Source organism: Acinonyx jubatus, chromosome A3 (assembly GCF_027475565.1).
Source record: "Acinonyx jubatus isolate Ajub_Pintada_27869175 chromosome A3, VMU_Ajub_asm_v1.0, whole genome shotgun sequence".
Taxonomy (NCBI): Eukaryota; Metazoa; Chordata; class Mammalia; order Carnivora; family Felidae; genus Acinonyx; species Acinonyx jubatus.
The window spans coordinates 103165124-103179065 of NC_069388.1; the positions used below are offsets into that span (position 1 = coordinate 103165124).

A 13942-nucleotide genomic window follows, 5' to 3' on the forward strand; every position below is an offset into this window, starting at 1 on the left:
TCTGCATGTAGCTTGCAGCCCTGCCCACGTTCTTGTTTGTCTAACTTCCAGGGGACAGTCAAGTCCTTGCTGCAGCTCTGCTCCTCAGTGGCATTGTGACTTTGAGGTAGCTACCTGGTCTGTCTGGGTGAGCCTCATTTTGTCATCCTTAAAATTGAGGCAATTAAACTTTCCTCATATGAGTGTTGTGATTAAATCAAGTAGTGTGTTTAAAAGCACCAGTGAATGTATCAAGGTGAGGGCTTACTGAAGGTTATTTAAATCTGAATCCTGAAGACTGACTTTTGTTCTATGGCCACCCTGTGGGTCACCCACCTGACACAAAAGAAGCTGCTATTTCAAGGATTCTGCTTTGCATTTTTTAAGTTTTTATTTATTTTGAGAGACAGAGTGAGCAGGGGAGAGGCAGAGAGAGAGAAGGAGAGAGAATCCCAAGCAGGTTCCACACCATCCTCAAGAAGCCTGATGCGGGGCTTGAACTCATGAACCATGAGCCAAAACCAAGAGTTAGACGCTTAACGGACTGAGCCACCCAGGTGCCCCTCAGTGAAGGTGTCTGTCTGTTTGTTTTAACATTTATTTGAGTGTGTGTGTGTGTGTGTGTGTGTGTGTGTGTGTGTCTGTGTGTGTATGTGTGTGAGTGAGGGAAGGGCAGAGAGAGAGACACAGATCTGAAGCAAACTCCAGGCTCTGAGTTGTCAGCACAGAGCCCAACGCAGGGCTCAAACTCACCTACTGCGAGTTCATGACCTGAGCCAAAGTCAGACACTCAACCAATTGAGCCACCCAGGCACCCCTCAGTGAAGGTGTTTTTTAAAAAAATTTTTTAACAGGATTATTCCCAGGAAGCTGAAGGACCCAGGAGCACCCTGACATGCACAGACCCTTGTGGGGGATGTTCGTTACCAAATTGGGCTCAGCTTTAACTGTCTTCCAGTCTGTATGTGCCCCACCGTGCTGCCTCTCTGCAGAGATTCAGAATTCACTACTCCCTAGCGCCAGGCCTGGACACGGGGTTACCCAGGCTCCTGGGCCCTGCATTTCTGTACCTTAAGACGTGTTATTTCATTTAGTTAACCTCTCAAATATTACATGTGCGCTAAACTTTGTGAGCACTTTTAGGGACTCAGAGAAAAATGATGCACTTAGAACCTGTGAGAAGTTACATAGTCTTGCAGGACAAATGAAATGTACCGGTAACCGCAATTAAAAAGCCTAGCGTAAAGTACCAGAAAAGGAAAAGTCCATATGCTCCCATACCTCCTCACCTTTCCCCCTTGTAACTAAAGCCCCCTCTACACTGCCTCCTGGCAGACAGTCTCTCCTTTGCTCTCCTGCCCACTGCTCCCTTGCAGTGTATCCAATCAACTTCCATCTCAGAAGAAAAAAAGAAAAAAGAAAAAAAAAAAAGCTGACTGCAGTCAGTGTCACAAGGGGGCATTGTGAGAAATCAGAGAAGTCCCTTCTGATTGGAGAGAATGAGCAAGAATTTGCAGCTGTAAAGGACGGCTAGGATTTCAGTAGCGCCAGGGAGTGAGGGAGATTTCAAGGGCATACAGAAGCAGCATAAGTAGGAAGGTAGGTAGACAGGGACATATTCTAGGAACTGTTAAGAACAATTCAGATGAATGAAGTCCAAATGTGAGGAATGAAACAGTGTAATAATTTGGATAGATATAATTCAGAATCTCTTGAAAAAATAATGCCATTGTAAAGAGCTTTTTCTTTATTCTTGGAGACGATAGGAAGCCATACAGATTTCCGGTTTGGGAGGGTTATGTTTGTTTTTGCATCTGTATAGCAGGTGTTTGATTAGAGAGACTAACATTTAGATTAAGCAAAAAAAAAAAAAAAAAAAAGCAAAAAAACCCCTACCGTGTATCATGTGGTAAGCACTTATAAAGTGCCACTTTAGCATACGTGGTCTCATTTAATCCCCATACAGCCCTATTAGATATATTTATTTCCCCCATTTTACCAATGAAGAAATCAAGGCCCAGGGAAGATAACTGACTTGCCTGGCCTCACCTGCCTCAAAGCCAGCCTGTCTCATTCCAGACCCTCTGCACAGGGGCTTCCTCACAGAGCTGGGTATGAGGAAGGTCATTCTCACAGTACTAGGCAATGTGTAGGTGGGAGAGTGGGATGTAGGGGAGACAAGAGACAGGGAGTAGAGCTGGGAGGCCATTGAAGAAGGCAGAGCAAGAGGTTAGGTGTGCCTGATGGGGGTTCCACCAGCAGGGGTAATGAAATGTTAGAAGTGCGAGTGAAATTCAAAGGCACTTGGTGATTGTCTTTGGTGTATCCAGGAGGCTGTTAGGTTGCCTGAACTCTTGGGTTGGGAAAGAGGAGTGCTGGGTTGCCCAAAAGCTCCCGGTAACTTGCGTATTAGGTAGTGAAATGCCTCCTGACCCAGGATTGAACATTCACATTATAGGGTTTGAGTGAGGCTAAATTAAACGACTCCGGTAAAACAGTGTCTTATGTGGAGAAGGGATTCAGTAAATCCCATGTGCCTAGAACAGTAACCCAGTAACGCACACTTTTGAACTACTCCATTCATTCACTTCTTCATTCAGCAAAATTTTATTGTGTCCTATGTGCCATTCACCACGCTAGGTTCCAGGGCTGTATCAGCAACAAGACAGATATTATATGCAGATGCACGTAAGATTTAACCATGTAGTGACATAATTTATTTTCTAATTAATTTATCTGGTGTATGTTTCTCAACAGGATCAGCTGCCTTTCCAGGTCTTCACCTTAGGAAGCAATGCCCTCGCATTAACCAAGAGGCAGTTTGATGTGGTGATTAAAAGCATGGACTCTTGTGTCAGACTGCTGGGGTTCAAATCCCAGCATCCCCCCTTACCAGCTGTGCAATCTTAGGCATCACTTGTGGAACAGAGATCGTCTTACCTACCGTAGGCTTGCTGGGCACCTAGAACTCCACCAGGAAGTAGAAAGGATCAAGTGTTGTCCAACACAGCTGCATTTCTCAAAAGCATTTATGAAGTACTTTGTGTTTGGAGGGAGTTTGTGACTCGAACACAGGCGAATGGTCTCATTTTTTTTTTTTTTGTCATATCCTTGCTTTACTATACATGGTCTTACCTGATGGCCCTGCCACACAGCAAACTTGGTTCCGAATGACTGTCGGCTCTTTCCTAGACTCTAGCCCCCCCACAAAGAAGATAACAGTTTGCCAGGATCAGGTGCATCCAGTAGCACGGTTGTAGGTTGGGTGGCTGTGCCAGAATGTTCTGTGTTTGGGGCCACATTGTCAGGCCAAGCATGTGACCTCACCAGGTGACTTATTTGCAGGGCTTCCTGAGAACTCATGTGATGCGCAAGTTGCTTGTTCAGAAATGAAATGATGTCCTAACTATATACAAACATAGGCAGTCGTCATATGTCAAGGCGTGGCTCATACTGGTTCTGTGATGGATCCATTCCTAACGAGGCAGCTGGTGGCCTGCAGTTTTGAGGACTGGCTTCTGCCACAGATGGAGGACAGACTCGTGTAGCAAAGCTGACTCTCCTGCTTGTACTGGGCAGTACCTCTGCTAGGCTTTCCCTTCCCTACCATCCCATTCCCTCCAATTCCCATTGCAGAGCAGAAATTTCTTTTAAAAGAAAGCACGGGGAGGCCTGGCTGGCTCAGTCAGAAGAGCATGCAGCTCTTGATCTCAGGGTTGTGAATCCAAGCCCCACGCTGGGTGTAGAGATTACTTACATAAACTTAAAAATGAATGAATGAAAAAAAATGAATGAATGAATGAATGAGAGGGATAAAGGGAGACACAGAACATACCTGCACTGCATGTTGCTGCATTCTTGCCCATCTTCCTCTCTGGGCCCTGATTTTCTTTCATTTTGGCAGCTCTAAGTCCGTGCCCATTCATCTCTCCAAGCCCCGGACTGCTGGTTGGGACGAAAGCCAGATCCCAAGCCCCAGTCACTTTTTCCTGAAGCACCGTGGCCTTCAGCACGGACGCAGTACTTGCCAGGCGCTTGTGACTGGGCCCAGGATGAGGAGCATCGCCAAGTGCAAGCTCTTCCCAGGGACAGACACCAGCAGCGGAGGGCAGGCTGAGTGAAGAAGGCTTGGAATGCTGATTCCTGCCAGAGACCCATGTGCCGAGGAGATGGGCAACGAAAGCATACCAGTGTGCCCCATCACACTGGTACCTCAGAAGCCGCTTGGGGCTCCTCTCCACGTGCTCCTCTCCCCCTCTCTCCACCAGAGGTAACCCCTTCCCTGACTTTTATATTAGCCATTCTCTTGCTTTTCTTCGTAGTCTTACTAGTTACGTAGGATCTCTCAACAACGTATTGCTCAGTTTTAAGAAAATGAATAGCAAACATCATACCCCACTGTGCAAAGAAAGGGCAATCTGGTCCCAGTAGATGGAGGCATCAGAAGGTCAAAGCAGAATGTCTGCATCAGAGGCTGGCCTCGACTCCCCTGAGCATCTATGGGGCCACGCCAGCAGTGAGTGGGCAAGGCCACAAAGGAGGCCTAGAAGCACGGGGTTCAGGGCTCTTGGGCACCTAGCAGGGTCTTGGTGTGGACCAGTACAGCTTCTTGGAAAGGGGTACGTGTGAGGGTTGTTCTGTTATCTTTTAAACATCGCGTGATCCATGGGGCGCCTGGGTGGCTCCGTCGGTTGGGCGACCGACTTTGGCTCAGGTCATGATCTCACCGTTCGTGAGTTCGAGCCCCGCGTCGGGCTCTGTGCTGACAGCTCAGAGCCTGGAGCCCGCTTCGGATTCTGTGTCTCCCTCTCTCTCTGCTCCTCCCCTGCTCATTCTCTGTCTCTCTGGCTCAAAAAAAATAAAAATAAATTATAAAAAAAAAAAAAAAAAAAAGATTTTCTCTGTTCTTTCTGGGCCCCCAAATTGTCATATGTGGGACCTACCTAGCGACCCTCCTAAGTCCTCTCCATTCTTTTCCAGCTGTTGACATTTTTACTCCAATTTGGGGACATTGCTTCTGTTTTATCCTTCAGTCTCAGTAGCACCTGCCACACCGCACACCCCTCACTCCACATCCCTGCGTCCCTTGTCAGCCTGGAACACCTATGGCAGGTCTCAACCCTTCAAGGCAGACGGCCGCCACCTCTTCCTCAAGGCCTCCCTGGGCTTCACCTTCAGGGTCAGTTGAACATTTACCAGTATCTCACCGAAATAGGTGAACAAATATAAATAAAGCCTATTTCAAAGAGAAGCATGAAGGAAGGATTCTAGAATCCTTAGAGATGAGACCTACCCTGTGCCAGGTCTGAGGTAATCATCCTGATGAAATCTGGGGGTGACAGTGGGGTGATCCGGAGCCGACGGCCAAGAAAGAATTCTCGAAGACATCCTTGGTGCAAAGAGGTGACTTTATTAAAGCACAGGGACAGGACCTATGGGCAGGAAGAGCTGCATGGGGTTGTGACGGATAACTCATTATATACCCTCAGGTTGGGAGGGGGTCAGGGATAGAGTAAGTCTCTAAGGTATTTGGGAAGCAAGGTTTCCAGGACCTTGAGGGGCTCGCTGTTGCTAGGGAAACACCATTTATTACCTTTTAGTAAAACCTCAGGCATAAGACCCTTCAGATGTATATGGGGGGGGCCATAAGCTTGGAGTATGATTGCCAGCATATATCTTGGGGCAGTTGAGATAAAGGCAGTAGACTTAACAGGATCCTCAAGGTTGGGATAATGTTAAGCCAAGGTTCTCTTTTGCCCCTAGCATAGTGTCGTCATCGAGGCAGCTGAGTTCCTAGAGGAGGTCAATCTGCTGGTCCTAAGGACTTGTCAATGGGCTACAGGCAGTAAGGAAATTTAATTTTACATTTGCCTTAGTTTCCCACATCATTATGGCAAGCACTTAAACCCCCTTCCTTTGTTCTTGGGTAACCGGGCGTGTCCGAGGACTATCACACACATTCCACCTGTGATGGGGGTGCTGTTAGCTTGTATTTTGCCCTCAGCCTGCCCCCCACGCTCCCTCATCAATCCCTCAGCTCCAACCCACCCTCTATTCTGTGCCACTCTGCAAGCTCCATTTCTGCTTTGCCAGCCACTCCCAGCCAGGTTATGCCAACGGGAGGCACTTGAAGGAGACTGCAGGGCTGTAGAAAAAAGGACTCGCTCCTTCCTGTCCGCTTCCTGATCCTGTGAGCATCACCCAGCGGTGCTTCCTCACGTCAGTAGCGACCCACCGATCTTCCAGCACCCAGCACCAGCTTCGCCATGTCCCCCTTAGACACCATCGTTAGCCGGGCAGCACCCTTCCTCAGGGGCCAGTTTCTGCTCTGCAGAGCCCTCTTCGAAGTTTTCCTTTGGTCCTTTTGTCTTCCCAGCCCTGGGGCTGCTGGTTGCTTCTAGCAGTTGCTACTTTAGATGCCCTATATACTAGCAAACAGTTCTTTATAGTAAGTTCTTTATTCATGTTCTAGGTTTCTGTCTCCTGACTAGATCCTGTTACAACTCCCATCTTTATTTTACAGAAACTATATTTTACAGGAGGTGACTGCAACCCAGAGGGACACTTTTAAGGCAATATCCTGAATTCAGTGTTCCTATTCATCCGTAAGAAGAGGGGATGGTTTCCCAAACGGGGCTTCCATTTTGGCAAAGGAGTAGTTCTCGCGTATTTTTGCCCAGGACACCCCCACTGGTGAGGCTGAGCATTTCAGCCTCGGTGGCTTCATCTGTCTTTTCCACACTGGCTGCATTTCCTCCTGCCACAGGAGGACTCTCCTCCATTGTTTTTGTGTCCTGATCGCACCTTCAGCAGGAAGAGGGAGGGCATTCTGATGCCTTAGTGTTTCCTTCCAGGGAATGGCCTCCTCCTCCTCCTCTGATTCTGCAGGATTTTTAATTCCTAAGGAACTGTGACCAGATCTCACTTTGGAAAACCCAGTTGTAAATGAACTCCACTCATGCTTATCCAGGAAAAACAATCTCTAATGTTAGGGAAACGATTTCTGTTATGAAAAAGTACTCTGCACTCGGACTCAGAAGATCTGGAACAGCTTGCTCCCAGAGCCTCCTGACAAGCAGGGAAAATTGGGAAACTGTTCTATTTCCTTCCTGGGGAAGTAAAAAAAAATATCTTGTTTAGCAGAGCTCCAGAAGGAAACTTTCCGTTCAGGCATCCCCAAAGGACAGAGGAAGTTTATCTTCATTGGAAATGCGACCACCACCCCACCCCTCACCACAGCTCCTCGTAGTCTGAATTATCATTGCAGAGAGGGTGCAAGGACATCATAAGCAAGAAGAGACACTTAATCCAGAATGAACAGTGTTGAGATATCAACCTACTGAGAGAGGTACTACGTGGCCTATGACAGAGACACAAATGCAGCACCGTCCCATTTAACCTGACAAAGGTTTTTTTTCCCTCTGAGACTTTGTGCATATGGAAATCTTACAAAGGTATGCAAATGAAATCGCCTTTTCCTTCAGAATTTTTTTTTTTTTTGAGAGAGAAGCCCTATGAATGAGGAAGGGGCAAGGAGAGAGGGAGACACAGAATCCAAAGCAAGCTCCAGGCTCCGAGCTGCCAGCACAGAGCCCAATGTGGGGCTCGAACCCACGAACCGCAAGATCATGACCTGAGCCAAAGTAGGATGCTGAGCCACCCAGGCACCCCATGTCATAAATCATTTTTATCAAAAAGAATAAAATGTGATGAACTCAGCACTGTTGGAAGAATCCGAGGCAGCTTGGTGACTGGAGCCCAGGGGAGCACTTTGCTTCTCTAGTCAGCTATGAGCAGTGCATGTGGTACACCTAATGTGCAGACGAACAAACACAGGCTCTTCCTTGCTTTACTGAACAGAATCATCCCTGGGAAACAGGACTAGAGAGGAGTGTACGGGCTTGGCTGGTTGCACTCCCAGAAGTAAGAGCAGAGCAGGAGAGGCAGCGCTCACCTGGCAGGGGAAAGGCATGGGGGGGCTTCAGCCCCAGCAGGACAGGGATCCTCACTCAGCATCACCGCCTTTTCCTCTAACACATGTTCACAAGTCTACCCTCTCAATGTGGCAGACAGGTAACATTTTTTGGACACGATTTGGGAAGCACGTTCTGGGGTGTGTTTTGTGTGGTTTTTGGCTTAGAAATAAGTTCTTTATTATCAAGAGCTATCGCCAATCAAATACCTCACTGCTTCTGATCTAACATCCAAGATCTCTATTTACCCAGTGAGTGGTGACAGGGTGCTCTGATAGACGGAGGACCTGCCAAGGAGAGAATTACTTGGATCAATGTCTACAGGCAGAGCCTGTGATCTGAGCAGCATATAGTACCAGTGGCTAAGAACAGACTCTAAGAAGCACATTAGTTCAAGATCAGTCTCTGACAGCTGTCTGCCCTTAGGCAGGTTCCTTTACCTTCAAGTACCTATTTCTCCTCTGTAAGAGGTGAGTGATGAAACTATGTTCCTCACAGAGATGCTAAGAAGGCTGAGTGAAGTAATCCACAGGAGGTAGCCGCTTAACAAAGGCTAGCAATTTTTACCACCGTCACCCTCCAGCAGAATTCATAGGCCCAATGGACCCAATCTGGAAATCTGAACCTCCAGCCAGTGGTTTCTTTCTCCACTACCGTTACAAGACCAATCTTCTCAGCCCTTAAGTGTTTCCTGCCTTTACTGACACACAGGTACCTCATCAAGCTAACAAGACTGCAACCCCCGTAAGGGAAAACACCAGCTCTAAAACTTACCTAGAAGATAGTCAAATATTTTGTCAAGCATATGATTCAGAATGATTTTATTTAAGCAGACATAACATATATACATTTGTAAGTGCACAGACAATGTATCTTATGTACATGGCTTAGACAGCTGTTTAAAGACAACCAGTGCCTACTGGGAAATAATTTTTTACAAAAGTGTGGAAAAAAACAAAGATCAACTGAGGAGGCAAAAACTAGACATGAATTCAAAACATGGATATAGGTTTTCATAATCAAGAACAGTGCCCTCACCATCTCCTCCCTGTGGTCACCACAGGGCAGGAAACTTTAATCAAAGAGCTTCAGGGTGCTGGTTCCCAGACCGTGAGGAAGAGAAGGGAAGAGCAACAGATAAAAAACCTGGCACTTTGGTAGTGGGCTACAGCCTTGCCACAGGCCTGCCACACTTGCAGCACCCAGAGTGGGGACGTCCTGGTCACCGAAGAAGCGATGAGCCCCTTTCTGCCAACTCTTCTCGGGCAAACTCAATCCCCTTGCCTCACAAGAATGTCGGAAAGGTCCTCAGTTCCTTCCAGCTTTAGATTCTGAAGGAAGATCAAACACATGAACAGATTCTAATCAAGGTAACAGGGTGGTGACTACAAAGAATGAACTTAGTCCCATGATTGTAAGAAAATTATGTTATAGCAAATATCACTTGCATAATAAAGCTAATTGCAAATCCTTGCCAACTGCAGGGGAAAAAAGGCAAAAAGAAAGACTTCCTGGTGCTGGTTCCTGCAACAACCTCTCTCTGTAACGGGCCCAAGAGCTAAGCTATTTGCTCTGGAAGGAACGAAAAGCGGATGGGGAAGCCACCAGGAGACACAACACATGCTTGTTAACCCTGTCCATGTGTGGCCTTGTCCAGGCCCTCCCCCTCCCTGCCCCATAACCTCATCCTTGAGGACGGCCGTGACAGCCCCCTCGCTCCATCTGCTCAGGCCTTTCCCTACCTCTCAGCTCTTCCCCCACCTAACACCCCCACTCTCCCACCCCATGAATTCCCCACCAATCCCAGGCACTTGTTTCCTTTAGGACCAAACAATTGCCAGAGGCCTGTCTTGCCTAAGCTCACCACAAGCATACCTCCCCTCACTTGGCACTGGAGGCAGGCACGATGTGCTGGCACTCAGCAACCACACCACCCTTTCTGGTGCACCTTCCTGTACTGCTAACGATGGAAAGCTGAAGTCATACCCCCCTGAAGTGTGACTTCTACAACTCAGGTTCCAGAAGCGGTTTAGGTTTGGCTAATCAGTCACACCATATTGACACTCAGGCCCACAGAGGTAGAAGAGACCCAGCGTCCACCACTGCACCCCAAGCCCCGTCGCACTTCTCAGGGGAGCTCATTCCCAGAGTGGCTGATGAAGAGTCCAGATGGGAAAGACAGGGAGAAAGAAGGCCACAAGAGAGTCATGTTCTGGTATTAAGCGTTGTGAAATTCTCTTGGTGGTTCTAAACTGAGTTACCACAGACCCCTGCAGACTATCATGGTAACTGACAGGGTCAATGTTACAGTCAAATCTTCTGAAACAGCCCAAAGCCAAGACCCAGCAATGGCCTCCCTCGGCGCTTAGCCCAAGAGTTTCTGGTCTGGTGCCATCTCCCCATCCTTTAAATGCTGAGCGCTCTGGGCCCCTAAAGACACACTCGATCACAGCACAACAATCCCGGCCCTGCTGTTGGGGGAAGCAGCGCAGTGCTGGAGCCAGAGCATTATGTGCCTCAGTGAGGCCACAAAATCACCGATGCTTTTTAGCAGGGTTTCCTCGGCCCGGTCTATTTGGGAACCGAGTGTAGATCATACAGCCGCTCTCTCACAGGGAAGAGGCAGGCTTCTGCAGAGACACACAGCCCAGGGCACCACCGATTCTCAGACTGGTGCAATTGAGTGAAATCAGTAACATTCTCAATTTGGACTCAAGATGAGGGTTTCTGAGCTTTGGGGGCACCCTGTGCTTTAGGAGCCTGTGTGTACTAGGAGAACACACCCAGAGGGAGAGTTCACCAGCACCTACGTCTGTAAAGATGGTGTGAGGTTCCAGGCCTCCCCCAGAACAGCTTTACAGTCACACTTCTGAATGTCAGACAGATGGATGGCTTGTGTGCCCTCCTCTTCAGATGGGGAATCCTCCTCAGAGCCATTTGTGGATTTCTTGTCAGGATGATAATATCTTTTTGGTTTTTTTTTTCCTCCTAGTTATTCTTTCTTCATGTAGTTTGCTTCTGACATTGGATAAGTTGGAACATGTCAAGAATCACACGGAGCCATTCTCACTGCCATCTCCCACAACCACGGATGGGGCTGTGTGTCCCCTGGCCTTGTCTTCAGGACTTCTGAACAGGGCACATGACCTCTCCAGTCAGCCACTGCTGCTTACTACCTTTCACCCAGCAGCCATGTGAGTTCAGTGTTCCTGGGTCAACAATCAACCACGGTGGCTCTAATGTATAAGCTCTTCCCGTCAGAAGCTAAGCTGGGTTGCTCTGTTCACGCCTCAGTAGTGAACGCCCGGGCCCAACAGTCAGCACCGTAGGTGCACACAGGCAGCACCTGTCCTGGCTCACTGGCTCTTCCACATCTCTTCCCCGCACAGCCTCAAAACTAGCTTCTGCCAAATGGACACTTTCTTCTTCTTCAGTGAGGTCATGACCTCCGAAAGAGAAAACGTGGTCCCTGACTCCCAGTGGGAGGTCCACGTGGATAGGCTGAAGGCTATCCTACACGGGTCATCCTGCAAGGGAACCTCTCGCCTTCGGGCCCAGCAGTCGGTCCAAGCAAGCCCAGAGCCGCGAAACAGCCGATCATCATTGCGTCATTTTAATTACGAGGCCAGAGGTCAGGCACTGGCACACAGGAAATCCTGGGTGCTTCTGCAGCACCCCATTTTTGCTGGCATTCCAGTGCAATCTTATCAATCCTCTCAAACCACTCTTCAGCGTTCAGACAGGCGCCACACTCTCGGCTCTGGGGCAGGGTTCCGGTCTTGGAGGAGGTTAGAATCCACAGCTGTGGTGCACGATAGCAGCGAGGCACGCCCAACCCTAGTGATGCTCTACTTCAAGAGCCAAAGTCTACGTGAGGGACCAGCTGCCTAAGGACACGAAAGGATACAAAGGGTACAAAGCCTCACGCAGTGCCACTTGTTGGGGCTTGTTGCTGGCTACCTCACCGGGCTGCCTCCTGGGTAGCTGCCACCACACTCTTGGGAAGATGGGTCCCTGCCCGCTCTTCTGGTGACTGTGCCACAGCTGCTCAGTTCTGCTGACTGGCGTGGCACACTGCGGAGCCTGGCATTGTTGGTGGTGCAGCCCTGCTGGCCATGGCCTCCATGTCTCACTATCCTCTCCCTGCATCAATTTTCCTTTCATCCTCACCTGGCCCTCCGTCCTCCACCACATCTCCATGTGTCTTGACTTTGGCACCGGCAGGATTTGCCCTTTAAAGCCTCCGACACCCCAAAATACAAAAGCACTTTATGTTTTAAAGTTGGGAACTGACAGATCACAATTCAGCACCTAAAAATTTCCCCAGTTGGGTCCTCCTCATTATTTTCATTGCTAATCACACCCAGTGGCCTTTTTCTAAGTTACTTCTAAGTGCATGGTTAATCCTCTGGGTTGAAAGTACTGCATAAGTCACTGTATTTAAGATGTCTTATGAGGTTGCCCGTGAGAGATCTAATTAAGAGCTCAAACAGGTTGCTATGAACAAAGAATACTCCCATGCTTACCAGCATGCTTACCATGCTTACCTACCTTTTCATTGGCTAAATGTAGGAGACAGGCAAAGGCCAGAGGTATAGAGAGGTTCTGAGCCATGAGGGGAGGCAAGCTATAAAACAAAGAGGCAAGTATTTAGCTGGGTCACTGCAGTTCTAGGAACAAAGGCTCTTTCATCAAGTATGAATACACATGTCCAGTGAACAAACTAAGCAGAAACAAAGAAATATTTCAGATGCATTTTATAAGCAGGTTCTTCTAGTTTCTCATTTGGAAATAAAATATCACTTGTCCCATTCCAGCCAATGGTGCAGAAAAATGCCTTTTTAAAAGTTGGTCTATATTAACTCATTTCACAATGCAAAGAAGACACAGAAAAACTGCCCCAAGTATTAAAAGAGCAGAGCGTGTGCAAAGGGTCTGTCAGCCCTGCGGTCACTGGCACGCACCTCTTCTGCAGGTCCTTTGTGAGCCCGCTGAGCATCTTCTCATCAGCCACCTTTCCCATGTCCCCTTCTTTTCCAGTTTCACTGTGGTTTGTCTAACAGAAGAAGGATATTGACAACTCCGATCTGTAGGACCAGTTCACTTTCGAGAAAGCAACATGAACCTAAAGAGTGTATCTCCAAAAAGTCTACATCTGAATGAAACCACATTTTCTAAGTTACATCTTAAAGAAAAGGGACCCATAAGGGGACTCCATTCCTTAGCCCTGCACCAGGACACTGACTACCAAGTGATGGTAAATGTTGATGTCAATGTCAATGTAATCCCAGTAAAGGAAAAACTGCAAAAAGTCTTCTAGTTTTCTCTGAGGAAAAAAAACACAAACCAACAAAAGCCATGATCATTTATAGTTTCAACTGGCCTAACGCAGCCAAGGGTAGCACAGAATCCGTAATCCATACGGCAAGCAGTTGTCAAAGGATATCATGTCTCGTATTTGTGTTACAATAATTCAGAATGTGTACATGGTGGGTGGGATGGGGAGGCAGGACAGGATGGGTGACAGTATACATAAAACAGTGATAGTTATCAGAAGTAGGTGTTCACTATACTATTCTCTCTCTACTAATATGTTTGAGTATTTTCGTGATAAAAGACTTTTTAAAAAAGAATAAGTTCTTAGTTAACCATAATCCTTGGAGTAGAGGGTATTCTAAGTTGTTTAAATTCAAAGTTTGGGGTGCCTGAGTGGCGCAGTCAGTTGAGTGTCCAACTCAATTTTGGCTCAGGTCATGATCCCAGGGTTGTGGGATCAAGCCCCACATCGGGCTCTGTGCTGAGCATGGAGCCTGCTTAAGATACTCCCTCTCTCCCTCCCTCCCTCTCTCATTCTCCCTCCTTCCCCCCACCCCCCGTCCCTGGTCGCGTGCTGTCTCTCTAAAAATAAAATAAATCTTTAGGGGCGTCTGGGTGGCTCAATCAGTTAAGCATCCGACTTTGGCTCAGGTCATGATCTCTGTGAGTTCCAG

The 13942-nt window shown here is 47.9% G+C and overlaps 1 protein-coding gene across 3 annotated transcripts in view; it reads right to left on the reverse strand.

Annotated features, from left to right (window-relative positions):
* Positions 1–8756: 8756 nt before the first annotated feature.
* The window catches only part of NCAPH (non-SMC condensin I complex subunit H), a 33575-nt gene continuing 28389 nt past the window's right edge, over positions 8757–13942 (reverse strand). For all 3 annotated transcript variants that reach the window (XM_015073449.3, XM_027033659.2, XM_053200984.1), the window contains exons 16-18: positions 12917–13008; positions 12504–12579; positions 8757–9283 (exon numbers count right to left, since the gene is read on the reverse strand). In XM_015073449.3, the coding sequence (XP_014928935.1) occupies positions 9224–9283; positions 12504–12579; positions 12917–13008 (228 nt within the window). In that variant the 3' untranslated portion in view covers positions 8757–9223. The remainder of the gene's footprint in view (positions 9284–12503; positions 12580–12916; positions 13009–13942) is intronic.